At 35.3% G+C, this 21,165-nt stretch overlaps 1 protein-coding gene across 14 annotated transcripts in view; it reads left to right on the forward strand.

The window, feature by feature from the left end:
• The window catches only part of DCDC1 (doublecortin domain containing 1), a 471,890-nt gene that overhangs the window by 243,576 nt on the left and 207,149 nt on the right, over positions 1–21,165 (forward strand). For 13 of the 14 annotated variants that reach the window (XR_014231897.1, XR_014231898.1, XM_082343681.1 and 10 more), the window contains exons 12-16: positions 91–254; positions 3,346–3,468; positions 5,895–6,000; positions 15,864–15,998; positions 18,523–18,641. Coding sequence is in view for 12 of the 14 variants with exons in the window: in XM_082343681.1 (XP_082199807.1) it covers positions 91–254; positions 3,346–3,468; positions 5,895–6,000; positions 15,864–15,998; positions 18,523–18,641 (647 nt within the window). In the remaining 2 variants the exon portion in view is untranslated. The remainder of the gene's footprint in view (positions 1–90; positions 255–3,345; positions 3,469–5,894; positions 6,001–15,863; positions 15,999–18,522; positions 18,642–21,165) is intronic. The other variant, XM_082343683.1, reaches the window with a different exon arrangement.

Raw genomic sequence — 21,165 nt, forward strand, 5'->3', positions numbered from 1 at the left:
GAGTAGAGACAGTTTATCACAGGTGTTCACATTTTACGTTATTTCTTTTTCTTCTTCATTTCCACACCCCGCCCCCCCCCCCCCCACCAGTTACTTTTCAAGATTCATCGAAGACTTCAAGGTTCTTCCATCAACCCACCAGGCCTCAATTTTTCTTCAATCCGGCTTTTCGACGAGCACGGTCAAGAAATTAAGAATCCACTTTCGCTGAAGAATGAGCAAAAAATTTGGGTCTCTTATGGTAAAGCATACAGGTAGGAGCAAGGTGTTTATTCTCAATCTTTCTGGGACAAGCTAATTTAAAAGGAGAGTTGAGAAGCCAAGTAGCACCCTTTATTTATTTATTTATTTTTTTTGCACCCTTTATTAAAAAAAAAAAAATTATTTTGAATTCCAGTAAAATTCCAGGGGCGTTTTTTTTTTGTGAGGCAGTATTGTTTGTGGGATATGACATCTCTCTCTCTCTGTCCCCCAACCCCCTGACTTTCTGTCTTAATGCCTTGTCATAGTTCTTGAAGTCTGCCTGTCAGCACAGCAAGTGGGATTTGTTCATGTCTGAGTAGTCACCTTAATGATAGCAGATGGAAACGCCACGGGAGCCCAAGCCCATCACACTGTCATTGTCGCACACTGCCCTGACCTGCTTCCACTCCTCTATTTTTTTGTCCCTTTTTAAAGGAGAAATGGATGGTAATTGAAAAGGATCTTAAGCAAGATTTATGAAGCTGTAGACAACATGATTCCCCACTATCTCTCTATGTTTTCACAAATAAAGTCTTAACCTTTTAAGCTCCAATGACAGGACAGCCAAAGATAAATTGGTAAAGCTTGTAAACCCTATCCTATCAAAGTTATATTCCTCAAAAGCACCTTACATTATCCCACAATAATTACTGGTTATTACTGAGCATTGTGTAAATTTTTGTAGATTGGTAAATTCCTGCATAAAATTATCTGTGTTCCCAAGAAAAGAAAAAGACTTCAGTCTGCAGGCACTGATAAGTCTGGCTGTTGTGTGGAATATCTTGGAAATTTATGCATATTTTGACAGGACACATCCAGATGAGCTCTGAAGCTGCTTGTCAGGAAACTTAAAACACACTTTTCTGTCTACTTTTAATCTTTTTGTTTTGTTTCGTTTTCAGCTCTTTATCTGTAGAACAGAATAGGGGAAATAGTGCTTGTAGAATATAATTGATCATACACTAATTTTAACAAAAATAGCATAGACAGAACTAGGAGCTGATTAGATTTACTGTGTATTCTAATAGTCAAAATTTCAAAGAAAACAAATCTACTCAGAAATCCATGAAGGTTTTGGGAGACATTGGTAGGATTTGTTGTGGGTAGCATATTACAAAATCTTTCATCTGTCCCATTAGAGTAAAATTAAAATGCTTACTAGTATCTTATGCTGTGTAATTTATAAAACTAAAAAATATCTGTAAGGAATGGTGCTTCTTCAATAGGCAGATTTCAAAATATAATTTAATTACATTGTGAGAATTATTTTTACAATGATAAAAATAGCAATGAATTTTAAAGCGGCAAGAATTCTTGTATAATTTAGCAAGCTCTTCCAATTACAAGGAAAGGCTTTAATAAAATGTGTCTAATAATTTCTTCTTAAATATAATTGTTAAAGTGAAAGCAATGACTGACTAATTATGATGTTTTTAATGATGTTTGCTATAATACAGTATTTTAATATGATCAAACACTTGTTCTTGGTTAATTGGATCATATTTGTGAAGTAACAAAAATTACTAAGTATCTGGAATATTCTAAAATCAACTGAGGATTGTAGCTGGCAGAATTTATAAGTGTGTATATTTGTTTGTATATCATAGCTATTTTAATAGCATAATGTATTATTTTTTTCTGGTTTTGAATCCAATATGAGGCATTAGGGAACCATTATAGCATTTTGCTACTATTGAAACTTCTAAGTTAATGTCAAAAAAGTTATTTCCATCTAGTTAAAATATATTGAGAAAATGAGAACATTGAGAAAATGTGCAATATGTACTAAGTAAATGATATTCATTTTCAGGGAGAAATTCTAACGTGTCTAATACATGTTGATATGGGGGGTCAGGTTACTCTTTTGCAAAAGGTGATTTTGCCAATATCTGCTTCTATTTTGAGTCCTTTAATTGTTTTTCTCCCAATTTTTATTTTGAAAAATATCCAATCTACAGAAAACTTGATACAATGAAGATTTATATATCCTTCACCTAGGTTCAGCAATTTAAGGATTTTGCCATATTTGTTTTACCTTTCTTATGTCTCCTTTCTCTCTCTTTTGAACTGTTTGGAATTAATTCCACACAATCATAAAGTTTTACTCCTAAATGCTGCAGGTCACATAACTGAAGAACAGGACGTTCTTCTCTATCACCACAGTATAATATCTAACACAGTCAACAATAATATAATATTGTCTAATATGTAACCTATGTTCATACTACCCAAAATCTGCTTTAGAGCTTTTTTTGTAATCCAGTATCCAAATAAGCTTCATCTGTTGCATTTAGTTATTTTCTTTAGTTCTCTGTAATGTAGAATATTCCACCATCTTTTGTTTTATTTTTCATGACATTGGTTTTCTTTTTGAAGAGTTCAGGCACTTTTCTTGTAGAATGTCCCACATTCTAGACTTGTGTGAGTGTTTTCCCATGATTAGATTCAGTTTAAATATTTTTAGCAATACTACACAGGTGATGTGATTGATCCTGTGACTCTAAAGTTGAAGAGCAACTGTTTGTCACCAATTTCAAAAACAAAATGGCTCATAATTGACATAGTGGCCATCCTTTTTATTTAAGATCTGTTTTCCATTTGATTTTAATTCTCATATAATTAAATTAACTTAAAACAATGTACCTAACAGTATGTAATATGACAAATCAAATCAGCGTAGTATTTAGTAAGCTCACAAAAAAATAGTTGTTTGTAGCCAAATATGAAGGATTAATTTGATTATAAGCTCCAAAGATCATCATGGGTGTATTGCATTGTAGTTATACATGAAAAATGAACATTACAGGAATGACAGTTGGTTGTTTTTCTCAACTAAATACTTCGCTTTTATTACTGAAATTATTTTTAAAAATTACATGTGTTGCAACTATCCTTTGCATATTATAAATCAAACAAATAAACTAAAATGTGCATGTCAGGTATCAGTATAGGATACCAACAATAGTGCTGTATAATAGGAAATTCACTTATTTCTGGATTTTATTAGACATGGATATGGTATGTTTTATTGTTTATCTGTACTCAAATTTCAGTGTTTGTATAATTTTGCAGATAGATTTGATGTTTTTTTCCATTTTTCAGATCTCCACTAAACCCTGTTTTGGGTTTGACCTTTGACCAGGTGACTGCATTTGCCAGAGGTGGCATTACAGTTGCATATAAAACCTTCTTGGATCCTAATGCTGTTCTACTGGGATGTGACAAGTAAATTAGCAAGTGTTCCATTAAAGCAATCTGAATCACCTAATTCAGTTTTCCCAGAGTGAGATTTAAACACTAAAAGATGTTCTTTAAATCATCTTAAATAAGCAATTTAGTTTATTGACTAATTTCATGATATAATGAGCTAGTGCTTGAAAGACTTATCATTAACTTTCCTTGAGTTTTAAGAAACATATGGGGCAATGAGCGTAGTATACTTTCTGCTTTGCAAAGGTAACGATTTTATTTGAAATGTAAAAATTGTTTTTAGTGGATGTTTCTAAATTAATAGTTTTGAATGGAATAATTAAAATATTAAATAATATGTTTTCTCATATGAGTGTTCATGTTTAAGCATCTCATTTGACGATGATAAATTGAAAACAAAAGCAATACGCTGGAGGCTTGGTGGCATAGTGAGAAGAAGAGCAGGAGTTAGAAGATCTGGGCACTGGGACTTCCCTGGTGGTCCAGTGGTTAAGACTCTGTGCTCCCAATTCTTGGGGGCCGGGTTCGATCCCTGGTCAGGGAGCTAGATCCCGCGTGCCACAACTAAAGATCCCTTACACTGCAACTAAGACCCTGTGCAGCCAAAATAAATAAATAAATATTTTTTTTAAAGAAGAAGATCTGGGCACTAACCCCATATCTGCTCATGATTGTCTATGAGCACATGGGTGTCAGTTTCCTATGGGTTAATAATAAAACCCAGCAGTTATTGAGTGTTGACCATAGGCCAGGCACAGCTCTAAATGAATTGGGTAAGAACCTATTTCATCCTCAAAACAATTATTTTAATCCCATCATTGCTTATTAGCTTATTGTTACTCCATTTTAAGGAGACAGAAACTCTGCCACGGAAGGGCAAAGTCATTTGCCCAGTCACACAACTTGCACATGATAGAGCTAGGATTCTAACCCAGATTGTCTTTCTTAAGAACTGAGGGCTTAACCCCTATCCAGCACTGTCTAATAGAACTTTCTATGATGATGGAAACAAACTTTATGACATTGAGCACTTGAAATGTGACTAGTGTGACTGAGGAATTGAATTTTAAATTTTGTTTAAGTAATTTTAATTTAAGTTGGAATATGTGGCTCGTGGCTACCATATTGGACATTGCAGCACGATACTGATACCATGTTGGATTAGGTGATGTATCTATAAGGTCCCATCTAACTTTAATATTTTGTAATTTAACAAATTACAACTTTCCTTAATATACAGGTAAAAAGGCTGAAGTGGAGGGCAGATCCAGAGAATGAAAAGCAGTCTGACGAGGTCACTCAGTATAGCTAGTGTCAACCTATTGCTAAATATGTCTAGAAAGACAGACTCTTTGGTCTTCTCCATCCCCCAATGATTGCCTGCACTTTCCAGACAAGATTATAATGTTTTGTCTTTTTCTCTTTATAGATAGAATATAACTCAGCACTCTTTTTTATAAGCATTTTCACTTATGAGAAGATTTATTTCGTGTGCAATAATCTTTCTCTAAGCTGTTAAACTTGCCTTTCGCTTCAGTCTTTAGTTAGGAGTTTAATTTTTAATTTATGTACTGCTTCTTAATTTTACTTCCCTAGTTGCAATGAATACTGTTTTAATGAATGGATTTAAATTAGATCTAATTCCCTAAGTATAACAATGTGAAACTTCCCTTATTGAACACAAACTTATTTGAAGATAATGTACTTAATTTTTGGATTCCATTTGAATTTTCTTTGTATACTCTCAAGCGGATCATTGGAAATCTTAGTCATCATACTCTTATTTATATTTCTCAGACTACTGAAAAAAAAAATACTATCACCATTCCCAGAACTGTTTTCTGTTGAATAGCATGCTATATGGTATATCTTAACATATCAGTGTTGATCTAGGTGATTTTCTTTAGGATAAGAATTGGCTCACTTTTAAAATAAGTGATTTGGCTGAGCTAAGAATGAGACCAACCCTTCCAGTTTGTGGTTTGTCCATGTACCCTCTAGAATGTGCTGCCTCTTAAAAGACTCTTAAAAATACCAAACTAATGTTCTTAACACAACCGTTATAAAAGCATCCTTTATTATTTATAGACCAGTGTATTTAGACTATAATTTTAACAATGATGATGGTCTCCACCGTGTGTGATTCTGTAAGATTAAAAATTATTTTTTGTGTCTTTGTTCTATTAATAATCAATTAGGCATAGAATCCCCCACCCCACCCCAGTATTAAAAATAATTGTAAGGAAAAAATTTAAAGCCTTCCCTTTCCCAATGATAAATACCAAGATACTTTACAAATTTCCATTTAAAAAGACTATGGACTATACACTGGTTTTTCTCTCACTAGAAGAGTATAAGATGCATAAATTATTATGCTAAAGAGTACTAAAATTAAACTCATTTTATTCTAACAAGAACAATTAAATATTTTATTTTCTTAGTTGGGAACTTTGTGAGGGATTTCCAGTTAATTTCAATGGCACCAGTCAACAGATACCTGATCAATTTGAAAAGGTGGACTTGGAGAACGATTTCCTACAGAACAAGGTCAGAATTATTTGTTGTTCTGAATAAGGGTATTTTATGTATTGGACACTCAGTCAATACATGGTGACTGAGTAGATATTTATGAAAGTTTTTGAAAACTGTAAATTATTTTACAAATGTTGGGGGCAAGTATTATACGTTACTTCCTGTTAATTAATTTAGCACTTTAAAACTGGACCAGTATTGGGAAGGGTTGGGGGGAGGGATAGACTGGGAGTTTGGGATTGACATGTACACACTGCAATATTTAAAATAGATAACCAACAAGGACCTACTGTATAGCACAGGGAACTCTGCTCAATATTCTGTAATAACCAAAATGGGAAAAGAATTTGAAAAAGAATAGGGAAAAAAAAACCCTGAACCAATATATAGTATTTCTATTTGAAAAAATTCTACCTGAATCACATCATTTAAGTACTGTTGTTTAGCATATTTTCTTTATATCAACTATATTAATAAGTTGCATTTGTTTAAGAAATTCTTTAAGATGGCTGTTACATCTTTATACTTTAGCATCTGACCTATTTGCTTTGTGGGTCAATGTCTCTAAGTAACATGAGTTCTTCAGAAAACCCAACTCATAACAACTCAATCTAGAAGGTCTCTTTATTAATTTATATTTAGAAACTTATCCTGCCAGTAAGGAATTTTCTTCTTGCACTGAGCTATGAAAAGCATTTTAAACCTGTCTCCAAAAAAAGGAATAATTCTTTTGTTTTTCTCAGCTGGTAGGTTATGTAGGGTTGTTGTTCATTTCAGCTGCATAAGTTTTAGTTTTTGAATTCATGAAACCAAAACCAAAAGGCACCCACAGAGATAGAGATGCCCAAAGAAAGTAGGGCTTTCTGTTAACTAGTCTGGGCCCTTTCTTTGTAAGAGACAATGCAAAAGACACATTGTCCCAACCTGCACTTTTTAAATTTCTCCATGTTGCCCATTCAGTCTTTTATGTCAAAATTTACACTGAAAATATTAGTTGTTTCAAGGTGCATATGAATCTAAATAGTATAATTATAAAAATAGAATAAAACAAACAATGATTTCTAATCCTGTTTTTGAGCAAATTTAGAAAATAAATATAAGTTGAATGGTGCACTAAGAATAATGCCTTTTATATTTTATATTCATCTGACATGAAGTTTTATTTGCCATAGTTCCAGTCCTGTTGGCATTCCTTTTTAGTTTTTTGCTGTAACATTATCTTCCTGCTCAGAAACTTGTATGCCTGGCTGTTGCCTATTGAAGTTCCATATCCTCATCTGGCCTTCATTGATCTCCATGATTCTTCTCCAATCTTCCCCCACTCTCAGCTTGCCTTTCCAATCCTCTCTGCTTCTTGATCTTCGTTGTAGCCTATGCTACAGTCGGAGCTAATAAATTGGGTCCCCTATATGCTTTACACTTTGCTTTACTTGTGCCATGGCATGTGTTGTTCTTTGCTAGGGTACAACCCCTGCCATTACCATTCCTTGCTTTTTAAGGCTTTCTTCAACTTCCTCTTCTTCCACGAAGCCCTCTCAGATCCTCCAGAGAGATTTAGCCTCAAATTATTTTGTGTTCTCAGAACTCCTTATTGTCCTTTGAGAATTGTTCTTAGAGTTTGTGTTTTGGTATCGGCATTTGCATTTGTGTCTTTCTCCACTAAATTGATAATTCTTTGGACACAGATTTTATGTCTTACTCATCTTTGTATTCACGAGTGCTGGAACAAAGTCTTGAATGTAGGGCACGTGCACAGTACATGTTGATGAATGATTTTTAAAAGTTAGCTGTAATCTCTTTCAAGGCTCACTATTCTCTAATATGTTCTTTGGGTGTTAGCTAAGCCAGATTGTTCATTTGTTGTTTTCTGAGCACTTCATGATTTCTGTTATTATGCCCATATGGGTCCCTCTGCCTGGAATTCAACCTCTCTTTCTTTGTCACCAACCCCCACCTTCTCTGTCACCCTTTCCATATCCTAGCATGGTGTCTGGCATATAGTAGGCATTCAATAAATGTTTATTGAAATCCTGCCCATCATTCTAGCCTTACCTGATTTGTGCCTGCTTCATGAAGTCTTTCTTTACCCCAACCCCTGCCCAAACCAGATATGATGTTTCTGGCTTTGATACCCCCATTGCATCCATTCCGTACCATTTATAATGACTTTGAATTTGGTGCTGTTCCTCTTGCAACATTTTTTGCATGATTTGAAGTCAAACAGTGTTCCAAGTTTGGGCATATTTTAGGTCACATTAGAGTAGAATGGAGAGAAAGGTAGATTTCACTGAGAATGTTGGTATCATATCATAAAGGGTCTTTTGTGTGTGTGTGTGTGTACTTTTTTTTTAACATCTTTATTGGAGTATAATTGCTTTACAATGTTGTGTTAGTTTCTCTGCTGTATAAAAAAGTGAATCAGCTAAACGTATACATATATATCAGCTTTAAGTATACATATATCCCCATATCCCCTCCCTCTTGCATCTCCCTTCCACCCTCCCTATCCCACCCCTCTAGGAGGTCACAAAGCATGGAGCTGATCTCCCTGTGCTATGCGGCTGCTTCCCACTAGCTATCTATTTTACATTTGGTAGTGTATATATGTCAATGCCACTCTCTCACTTTGTCCCAGCTTACCCTTCCTTCTCCCCATGTCCTCAAGTCCATTCTCTACGTCTGCGTCTTTATTCCTGTCCTGTCCCTAGGTTCTTCAGAACCTTTTTTTTTTTTTTATATTCCATATATATGTGTTAGCATATGGTATTTGTTTTTCTCTTTCTGACTTACTTCCCTCTGTAGGACAGACTCCAGGTCCATCCACCTCACTACAAATAACTCAATTTCGTTTCTTCTTATGGCTGAATAATATTCCATTGTATATATGTGCCACATCTTCGTTATCCATTCATCTGTCAGTGGACACTTAGGTTGCTTCCATGTCCTGGCTATTGTAAATAGAACTGCAGTGAACATTGTGGTGAATGACTCTTTTTGAATTATGGTTTTCTCAGGGTATATGCCCAGTAGTGGGATTGCTGGGTCATATGGTAGTTCTGTTTTTAGTTTTTTAAGGAACCCCCATACTGTTCTCCATAGTGGCTGTATCAATTTACATTCCCACCAACAGTGCAAGAGGCTTCCCTTTTCTCCACACCCTCTCCAGCATTTATTGTTTCTAGATTTTTTGATGATGGCTATTCTGACCGGTGTGAGGTGATACCTCACTGTAGTTTTGATTTGCATTTCTCTAATGATTAGTGATGCTAAGCATCCTTTCATGTGTTTGTTGGCAATCTGTATATCTTCTTTGGAGAAATGTCTATTTAGGTCTTCTGCCCATTTTTGGATTGGGTTGTTTGTTTTTTTTGATATTAAGAAAACTACAGGCCAATATCACTGATGAACATAAATGCAAAAATTCTCAACAAAATACTAGCAAAGAGGGCTTCCCTGGTGGCGCAGTGGTTGAGAATCTGCCTGCCAATGCAGGGATCACGGGTCCGAGCCCTGGTCTGGGAAGATCCCACATGCCACGGAGCAGCTGGGCCCCGTGAGCCACAATTACTGAGCTTGCGCGTCTGGAGCCTCTGCTCTGCAACAAGAGAGGCCGCGATAGTGAGAGGCCCGCGCACCGCGATGAAGAGTGGCCCCCACTTGCCACAACTAGAGAAAGCCCTAGCACAGAAACGAAGACCCAACACAGCCATAAATAAATAAATAAATAAATAATTTAAAAAAAATACTAGCAAAAAGAATCCAACAGCACATTAAAATGATCATACACCATGATCAAGTGGGGTTTATCCCAGGAATGCAAGAATTCTTCAGTATACCCAAATCAATCAATGTGATACACTATATTAACAAACTGAAGGATAAACACCATATGATCATCTCAATAGATGCAGAAAAAGCTTTAGACAAAATTCAACACCCATTTATGATAAAAACCCTCCAGAAAGTAGGCATAGAGGGAACTTACCCTGACATAATAAAGGCCATATATGACAAACCCACAGCCAACATCGTTCTCAATGGTGAAAAACTGAAACCATTTCCACTAAGATCAGGAACAAGACAAGGTTGCCCACTCTCACCACTATTATTCAACATAGTTTTGGAAGTTTTAGTAACAGCAATCAGAGAAGGAAAAGAAATAAAAGGAATCGACATCGGAAAAGAAGAAGTAGAAGTGTCACTGTTCACAGATGCCATAATACTATACATAGAGAATCCTAAAGATGCTATCAGAAAACTACTAGAGCTAATCAATGAATTTGGTAAAGCAGCAGGATACAAAATTAATGCAAAGAAATCTCTTGCATTCCTACACACTAATGATGAAAAATCTGAAAGAGAAATTAAGGAAACACTCCCATTTACCATTGCAGCAAAAAGAATAAAATACCTAGGAATAAATCTACCTAAGGAGACAAAAGACCTGTATGCAGAAAACTATAAGGCCCTGAGGAAAGAAATTAAAGATGATACCAACAGATGGAGAGATATACCATGTTCTTGGATTGGAAGAATCAACATTGGGAAAATGACTATACTGCCCAAAGCAATCTACAGATTCAATGCAATCGGTATCAAACTACCAATGGCATTTTTCACAGAACTGGAACAAAAAAATTCACAACTTGTATGGAAACACAAAAGACCCCGAATAGCCAAAGCAATCTTGAGAAAGAAAAACAGAGCTGGAGGAATCAGGCTGCCTGACTTCAGACTATACTACAAAGCTACAGTAATCAAGACAGTATGGTACTGACACAAAAACAGACATGTAGATCAATGGAACAGGATAGAAAGCCCAGAGATAAAACCACACACATATGGTCACCTTATCTTTGATAAAGGAGGCAAGAATATGCAATGGAGAAAATACAGCCTCTTCAATAAGTGGTGCTGGGAAAACTGGACAGCTACATGTAAAAGAATGAAATGAGAACACTTCCTAACACCATACACAAAAATAAACTCAAAATGGATTAAAGATCTAAATGTAAGGCCAGACACTATAAAATTCTTAGAGGAAAACATAGGAAGAACACTCTGACATAAACCACAGCAAGATCCTTTTTGACCCACCTCCTAGAGAAATGGAAATAAAAACAAAAATAGACAAGTGGGGCCTAATGAAACTTAAAAGCTTTTGCACAGCAAAGGAAACCTTAAACAAGATGAACAGATAACCCTCAGAATGGGAGAAGATATTTGCAAACGCATCAACGGACAAAGGGTTAATCTCCAAAATATACATGCAGCTCATGCAGCTCAATATCATAAAGGGTCTTAATTCAACTGGATATTCTGTACAAAACAAGGAGCCACTGGAAATATTCAAGCAGAGACAAGATCTTATTTGATCCTGTGCTAGGAAAATATCTCAGGAGGTCCCTATCTTATCCTCCCACCCCTGCCCTGCAGATTAGAAATACCTAGAGGGCAAAGGGCATTCTGATCATTCTTGTCTCTGCTGCAGTATCTAGATACTCAGAGTTAGCTAAATGGAATTGAATTCACTAGTTAATTAACTCATTCAATAGAAAGCAGGTCAAACCTGGGGGAAAAATAATGGAAAGTGGAGAGTTGTCAGAAGAAAAGAAAAAGAAAGGCTTCTCTCCTTGATTTTAAGCCAAAGTAGAACTTTAAAAGGAAACTATATTTTCTAATGTTGAAAAATGAGAGAATAACAATCCACAGTTATTTTATCACTATTAATTGATTCTAATGATTCAGTGAAAGTGAGAAAACACGTCATCTTAAAAGTTTATACGCTATTGTATTTTTAGAAGAAGAAATCTTTTTTGAATAAAATTTCAGTCTACTCAGAATAGTGGTATAAGAAAGCAAAGATTTGATAAACTGGATAGTAAAGAGAATCTTTCAAAGAAAAATGGCCCTCCCTTAGCTATGAAACCTTTGAAATCCTTTCAGAAAAATGTCTCCGATTATATACAGAGAGGTGATCAGTACATTAGAAATAGCAATTTAATAACCTGAAAAGGAGCACTTTTAAAGAGAGATTCAGGCAGAGGTGATGGATGTCTACAGGGCATTTTATTGTAGAATCTTGATGCTCATGGCAGTAAAGAAGGCACTAAGAGGATTACAACAGGGATAGAGAGGAGGGAGCAAAAGCCGATATTCTTGATGCATACGTTTTAAAATCGGCTTGAGATAGAGATATCAGTGCCCAACCCCTGACTGTTCTTTTAAATCTCGTATTGACAAGTAAAACCTTTCCTACAGAGAAAAATTTGGAACATATAATCCTTATTAGTAATGTGGAAGACAGATATAACCCTGACAATTACAACCTGTTGCTCTTTTATCCATTTCTAAAAAAAGATTTGGAATCTACTACAAGTGGAGAATTTTGGTGAATACATCTTTCGTTCTATCGTTACTTAAATTGGCAACATTTTTACATTGCTCTAGTTTACGGGAAATAAAATTATATGTTTCCATGAAGTGGATGAGAGACAAACTTCATGGTAGTTAATATAAAAGAAGATTCATGAGAAGAATAGCTTGAGGAATGCCTGGTTATGGGAAAATATAGCAGAAAAATATACTCCAGTGTCTGGCAGGTCATATATTCTGTCAGAATGAAAAGGAAACTGATTTCGATCCCATCCTTTTAGTATGATCAGACATAAGCAGCACATTAGTGACAAATTTTAGTATGGAAACAGTAAGAAAAACACCAAGTTATGATTTTAGAATTATGGCATGTTTGTTACAGGTTTACTTGTAAATTAAGCAGTCATGGATGCTAGCAGAATATATTATTCTGTATGTCACAAAGGAGGCTAGGAAAAGGCAAACAATTCTTTACTGTCCTATTTCTTTGGAGAGCAAGTCCTCAAGAAATAATATTTCCTACAGATAATTTGTACTGGAGAAAATTTAAAAAATTAATTTAAATTTTGAACTGATTGCCATTAGAATAGTACACAGAACTTTAAATAAAACTGCAAGTCCCTTCCTTATCCTTAGACCAATAGTTGGAATCTATTTGAGGACTGCACACCTAGATCCTAGATATTTTCCCTTGTTTGGTTGCATAATTAGGTACTCGCTAATATTTTCTGCTTTCCCAACTTTTCTAGTTCTTGGTCTTAGAGGTGGGTGGATTGATCAGCTATAGATTTAGAGAATGGGAACAGTAAGAGTGAATATCAGGGATATGAGGAAAGAGATTTTAGAACATTTCTTGTAGGTATGATTTTAATTTGTATAGTAAATTAGTTAACTTGGTCCTAAAATTACTGTCAAAAGGAAAAACCTTATAAAACTTCTGTGTAGTAAACAATTTGTTTAGGATGAAGGTTGTGGTCTATGAGCTCCTTCTTTCAAGAAAAATTTCATTGTCTTGTATTTTGCTTCTCAGTAGATCTGTAGGAAAAGACCTTATTACTTTGAAATTGCACAGGAATATTGAAGTCTACTCCACTTTCATTGGTGATTTGGAGAAAGAAAATTAAACAAGAAGCTTTAACTGGCCCAGTACATGTATGCATCATTTTTATCACTGGCATCATCTGTATCAGCACAGTTTATTCAGACAAGCAAAATCATAATGGTCATTTAAAGGAAGCTATGTATATAGGTATTCAAAAGAATAAAAGAAAGTTTCTTGTTTTGATTCTCAACAGGACCTAAAAAGGTTTTCTAATGACATACATTATGGTATATATTTGGAGACCTGTCTCAACATAAATGCTTTTATACACGTGCCCGTGAATGCACACATGTACACACACATGTGCGCACACACACACTCACACAGAGACACACATGGCATATTATGTTGCAGATTGTCCGAGCACTTTTCTTTTCTGAATTCCAATTTTTATCTCCCCCACCTTCCTAAAAATTTGATCTAAAACAAAGCTATCAGATTAAATTAAAAAGAAAAAAGAAAGTGACATCATGAAGAGAATTTAATGGCCACTGTCAGTTTTAAGTGTATTAGAACCCCAGACTTGGCAGGATTTTTCTTTTTTAATAACGTGAAATGAAGCTGAGTTAGTGGGCCTGGCTCTGTCTGGTCTATGTGGAATCACTTGGGAACCGTCCAGCAAAATATCTCTCGGAGAACAGCATGGTGTTAATACTGGGTGCCAACCCAAGACAGACACAAAGGACCCCTTCGCTCTTCACCAATAAGCCAACTGTTAAAAGATTAAACCATGTTGTGGAGATAACAAGAATCTAGGCACTGGCAGCAGGTGCTGTACAAAGAAGCAGTTGGCAGTATGATTCTTCTGTCTGACATTCCAGTCAAAACAATCTTCTTCCCAGTTGCAGAGGAGAGTTTTGAGTGTGATGGCAACTTGGAGTTAGGAGGTTGACTAAGAGTGCTACTTTAAATGCCATGTCCTGTGGTGGATGGATTAGTAGAATATAGTTTACCATTGTTCAGAAACTGCGGGGGATTCCACTCCAGAATCAGTCACTACTGGCTAACTGGGGAATACACAATCAAAGAGCTGTAAATCAAATCTGCTTATGTGGTGGGGTTGCTGTATTTTTACAATTTTATTTTCACATATAGGAGTCATATGACATTTTCTTCTCTAGAGAAGTAACTATCTTCCATTATAGAATAATAATAGATAATTATAGAATAATTATCAAATATATTGGTCATACCCTTTTGTTATTGCCTGTTCACACTTGTAAAACATTACCGTTTAAATTATTATTTAACTTTTGTTTTCTTAAAAAATCATTTGCAACTCAATAAATATCTAGTATTAGCAAAGATTTAGAATAGACTTTTCAATATTAGAAAATGATTTTAACTGTTATTGAAGCAACATCAGTTACTAAGTTTAAAGCATAAGTTGGCAGATTCCCATAATCCTATACAAATAAGGATTAGCACTTTAGAAGTTAGCATGATTATTCAGGGAAAGTGATCATATAAGTTAGGAGATAAAGTTTATTAAATATGAAGGAGTAGAATTCTGACAGGTGGCATGAATGACTGTTAATTTGACAATCAGGTCTAAGTGAGAAACACTAGAAGGTGCACAATACGTTTGGCGTTTGTCATCTGATTAAACACATGGGATAGAGATGCAGTGTCTCCCCAGTCGGCCCCCTCCCATCCATTCCCACAACTGTCACTGAAGTCTCAGCTCCTGTCCCTTTATTCTTATGAGGTTGTACAAACTCTAAACTGTTCTCCCTGCCTTTCATCTCTCCATTCTGCAATCCATTATGTTTACACTTGCCAGGTCAACCTTTCTAAATCTTCTGTAATCCAGTCCCTCCTGCTTGAAAGCTTGAAAGCCCTACTGACACCTAACTCCGTAGCCTTACACTTGACTCCTTCTAAGTTTGGCCAAATTTACCTTTTGAGACTACCCATAAATCCTAAGGTGCATTGATTATACTATTTTCCTTTGCTTGGAATACCTTTTTATTCTTCATTATTCCTGTCAAACTGTTTTCATCCTTCGAGGCCTGGTCCAGATGTTACCTCCTTCAAGATGCTTCACTTTTTGTTGCTCCTGCAGAAATGAGCCTACCATTCTTTGCATACTATAGCACTATTTAATCAAACATATGGAGCTTAACATGAAATTGTGTGTGTTATCGCCTTTACAGTTGTAAGTTTATTTAGGGCAGGAAAAATGTTTTATAATATCCCATACCACACAGTCTGGGGCCTTCCATATCAGAGCTGGTGCTCAACAAATATTAATTGAATTGAGTTTAATAGGATTGAACACTGCTGTTTCAAAAGAGACCTCAATCAGAAACATAATGTTCTAGATTATTTTGGGTAAATATGTTGAGGAAGGTTAACTTTCAGACTGTAAGTTAAAAACATGCTTCTTCTCATGGTATAGGTGAACCCCAATATTGTCCTTCATGCCTCTGTTTCCATCAGAAAGCGGAATTTCTCAAGTGGTGAAGAGGGCAGTGGGACTCAGATAGCACCATCGACCCTGTGGCCTGCAGCCAGTGTGTGGCTGGTCACAAAGGTATCCAAGAGTGTCTGCTCTCCCTGAGTAACTTCCTGGGCTCACTGGCTCACTGTGCTGCTCCAGTTCCCGATGCCCTCATGCACACAAGCATGCAAGTGAAAGCATATCAGTTGTTGACTGTCGTGAATCTATGCTCTGCTCTTGGTTTGTCTAGTGCGGAGGGCTCCGACGTGAGCATTCAACTCAGTTTTAGATGTGCTGATTAGTTAATACTCTAGAATGTATTTAAACCTAGCGCAGAGCTTAGGTATACTCTACAGGCTCACCATTTTCATGAGATTTGTCTGAATATCATTTGCTTCCACTCCTTAGTCTTCACTGTTGAGGTTCGCAGAGCTTGGTGGATTAGCACCATATAGTGATGGCATATGGTCTTAGTAAGGATAGTTTTAAAAGAAATCCCTGAGTATAAAATGTGAACAATGCCTAACATATTTTATTCCTGTGTATTGGCACTATTTTTTTTAACTTTATTCTTATACTGTTGAATCAGATTTAAACTGAGAACATATAATTGTTCTCCTCTTCCCTCTTGCTATTGAAATACGTTTTGTAATTGCCACCAAATATTTATGTCTGGAAAGAGATGGTACAGCTTATATCTACCCTTCTTGTGCCTCCCTTTGCCCCCTCCCTGGAGACTATTTTTGCTTCTTTTTAGCATTTCCATGGGTGCAGAGTCACCCAGGCAAGTTTGCTGCTACTTAGTTTAGGGGGTAGGAGAGATTGAAACTATTTTCTCATATGAAATTTTGGATTGCCCTTAACTTTTATTTTTGCTTTTCTGAGAGTTAAAAACAAAAATATAGAGTAACTAAGACACAAAGATACTAAGAAATATTATCCACTTCATAGACAAAGGCAGAATGAGATTAGATATTTCTTAAATCTGCTTCCAACCTGGAGACTCTATTAACTACTATCCCTAAGTTGTGTTTTATTTCTGATTTAGTAATAATATCTGCCATTTTGTTAAACATATGCTAAGCATCTTATACACATTTATTATCTCATTTAATCTTATAGAAACTATGCAGGTTTTCATTATACAGCTGAAAAAACTGAAGCTAGTAGCTGGTAGAGGAAAGATTCTTGGTCTGTTTGACTTCAAAACTTATGCCATTTCACTGTAATATAAAACACTGCTCTATATCTGACCAATGTATGAGCATTGATTGGAAGTGTTTTAGTTTTAGGACTGCCACTGAACATTTATGTGACCTCAAGTAAGTCACATACCATATCTGGGCCTTAGTCTTCTGGTAAAAGAGTTGGACCAGTTGATATGGAAGGTTATTTTCCCAGATCTCATATTCTGTAATTCTATGGTATCTGTTCATAGAATTTCATGATATCAGAAAACCTGTACTTGTCTAAAAATTTTCCTAAAATAATTGAAATGCTTGATGCAAAGAGTATGAGTTTTGGAGTTAGATAGATCAGAATTAGAATCCTTTGTGTGACGCTGAGAAAGTTACTTAGCTGCACTGAACCACAGTTTTCTTATATATAAAATGAAGTTAGTCACACCTGTCTTGCACAGTTGCTGTGGTGATTAAATGAGAAAATATGTGTGAAGTTCAAGCATACAATCTGGTACACAGAAAGCACTTAATAAGTGGTGATTCTTTTTTCTTACTCCAAGAAGTTCCCATTCTGTATAGACAGGCATGTTCAAAAGAGGATTCCATTCAGGGCTTACTAGAACAAAAATTTAGAAAAATATATTTTTCCTAAGTCATTGTGTAGTTCTTTTCCACACAACAAAAACATGAGAAATAAAAGTCACATGCTAAAAGAAAACAATTTTGAAAATCTTTTAAGGTTTAAAGTTCTATCATTTTTTTCAAAATAAATCATTTTACCTGTTCTTAACGAGAAGTTTCCATGACATAAATCCTCAATATGTGTAAATAAATTCCTAAGTGGTTGTCACTTATTTAAAATGCTGTGTTGATCCACTAAGTAAGAAAATTGTTAAATGGCCATTCAAACAATGTTCTCAATCAATTTCCTTATCTGAGAATCCTAACATTTAAAACAAAAGCAGTTCATAAACCACCTTAAAATGTTTAACCCATGGTATTTAGACCCAGAGTAAAACTTTAAATTGGTACAAAGGTTAAAGATTTGTTTCAATCTTTTCAGTTCACTGCACTCTTTTTTTTCTGTGCATACATATTTCAAGTAAGCTCTGTAGTTATAAGTATAACAAGTGACACGTGATGGACCCCAAGTTGCTGCACTGTGAAATATGCACAGAAAAAAAGGACAAATGAAGATATCAAGGTCTGTTTTATTTTGCACTGAACTGTAAAATGCCACCCTTGTCCGACAGAACATCACTGATTCTGAGCAGGGCTCACTGACTGCTAAGTTGTGGGTAGTGTTTCACTTTTGGCAACTGTTAACATCCGGGTTTATCCAGGCATAATGACCTCACTATTTGTGACACATTGTTGAATTTTCTGGTTGTTTTAACTTATTTAGACCTTTCTCCCCCTTCTCTATTCATTGGAAGACTGGAATGATCCTGAGCCGAGCGATAACTCAGGGCTGCCTAGCTATTGGTAATCCAGTCAGAGTCAAGGCCACTGAGGGAACATCACTAGAAGGATACAAATTGATCCTACAGAAAAGGTAATGTTTATGAGCCATTTACCTCAAAACAAGAAATGTTAATTTCAAGATTCCTGAGCAGTCAGATCATGATGCTTCCTGGCTTAGATGGAAATTTCATTAGGTTTTAAATTTGTTTTCAAAATATCAATATTTTTCTAAAATAAGCTTGAAAGTATATGCCACTTAGTTTGATAGTGTTTCTTAGATATTTTTAGAAGTGAAAAGGTGGTGTTCAGTATGTATCTGTGTTTTAGACAAGCTGCTGCTTTACTCTATAATTATTGAAACTCTTTATATCCATTTTGGTTATTAATTTAAAAATTTAATGTTCTATGTGTATTCCTAACCTTTTCTCCATCTTCTGAATGTGAAATATTGAACAGTGAAAGAAAAATCAAGGAGACAAAAAATTGCTGGCTTGTAAGGTACCAAAAGTGCCATTCCTGTTTGTTTTTCTCTGACTTGGTAAGATAAAATTAAAAATAGATTTAGAAGAAAAAATTAGCAATAAGGAAGAAAGGTGATTTACCTTTCCTAAATGCTTTCTTTTTTCTTTTTCATTTGTCTTTTGATTTTACCTAGTGTTGACAAAAACAAGTCCTGTTGTACTTCAAGACTTAGAAAGCTATTAGCCAACTACTTCTGGCTGGATAGACAGTTAGGACGTGCTTAGGGCAGAAAGCAGAACAAGGGCATTTAGGCACCAGAGAAACTGGCTCAGCCACAAAAATATAGAAGGGAAATTTTCTCTAACATGCAAAGCAGACTGTCCAGAAGGCATTAGAGCATTACATAATGGCTAGGAATGTGATCTACAGAGTCAGATCTCTAGAGTCTAGAATTCTTACTCTAACAGTGACAACAGCAAATGCCGAGCCAGACACTATTTTAATTTCTCTATACCATATTGTTACATGTACTCTTAACAACGACCTGATAAGGTAGGTGTCATTACTATCATTATGGGTGAGGAAATTGAAATATAGAGATGTTAATCACTTGCTCGAGGTCATAGCTACTAAGCAATTGGGGCGGAATGCAAAAATTAAGTAACCATAATCTATAAGTCACTCTTGGCCACAAAACTACACAGTCTGTAGGCCAAAATCCAGTCAAACAACTGCCAGTGAGTGCCAAGTGTGGTAGTAGATACCTCAGTGAATGAGTAGGGTACATTAATTGAGAAACCCAGGCAGAAGGATGAGGGAGACAGTAGCTTGCTATCTCACAAGCTGGCCAGTGCTAGTAGAGTCCTAAACACATAGTTCCCAAGAAGGGACAAACAAACTCAAAGCAAGTCCCAGTTGATGTGGTGCTATATTTGGAGTAGGTAATAAGAAAGATTTCTGGGGCAGAGTCAATGCTGTAAACTAGAAACACACAAAGCGTCAACTTGCAATAATGACAAGGGCAAACCATGGGACATGGAGACAGAGATGCTTCAGCTCACTTAGTCCAGAGTTATAATAAAGAGAAAAATCTATCAATTGTAACTGACCCAGAAATGATGCAGATTATAGAATTAATACTCAGGTCATTAAACAGTTGTTATCATTGTATTCCATATATTCAAGAAGCTAGAGGAAAGAATGAACATGTTAAATAGAGACATAGAAGATAGAAAAAGACTCAAATCAAATTTCTAGGTATGAAAACTGCAATGTATGACATGAAAAATATACTGAATGTGACTAATAACAGATTAGACATTGTGGAAGAAAATATTAGTGAACTTGAAGAGATAGCAATAGAAACTATTCACAATTGAAAGCCAGAGAAGAAAAAAATATATATTGAAAAAAAAAATGAACACAGTATCAGTGAGATGTGAAAAGCTTCATATGGCCTAATCTCTTAATAATTAGAGTCTCTGAAGGGAAGACGCGGAGAACAGAAAAATATTGGAAGAAATGATGTGTGAAAAATTTCCAAATTTTGTGAAAACTATAACCCGCACATCCAAGAAGTTCAACAAATTCTAAGCACAAGAAACACGAAGAAAAGAAACCAAGGAAACTCATAATAAAACTGCTTAAAATTAGTGATAAGGAGAAAAATCTTATAAGTACACAGAGAGAAAGACATTTATTATATACAAGAGGAATAAAGATAAGACTGACAGCAGATTTCTTGTTGGCAACAATAAGAGTGAGAAGAAAGTGGAAGAACATCTTTAAAAACTAAAATAAAAAAAAAAAAAACCAACCTGTCAGTATAGAAATCATCTCCCGATGAAAATATCTTTCAAATATTAAGGCAAAATAAAGACTTCAGATATTATTCACAAACTGAAAGAATTTGTCACCAGCAGACCTACAGAAGAAAAAATGTTTAAGGAAGTCCTTCAAGCAGAAGAAAAATGGTATCAGATGAAAATGAAGAGCACTGGGAATAATAACTACATAGGCAATATAAAGACCTCGTTTCTTATTAAGTTTCTTTAAAATATATATTGTTTAAAGCAAAAAAATAATAATTTTATTATGGAGATAAAAACATGTAGATATAAAATATATGAAGGCAACAGTACAAATGCCAATAA

This window comes from Balaenoptera borealis (genome assembly GCF_965194805.1).
Source record: "Balaenoptera borealis genome assembly, chromosome: 11".
NCBI classification, from domain to species: domain Eukaryota; kingdom Metazoa; phylum Chordata; class Mammalia; order Artiodactyla; family Balaenopteridae; genus Balaenoptera; species Balaenoptera borealis.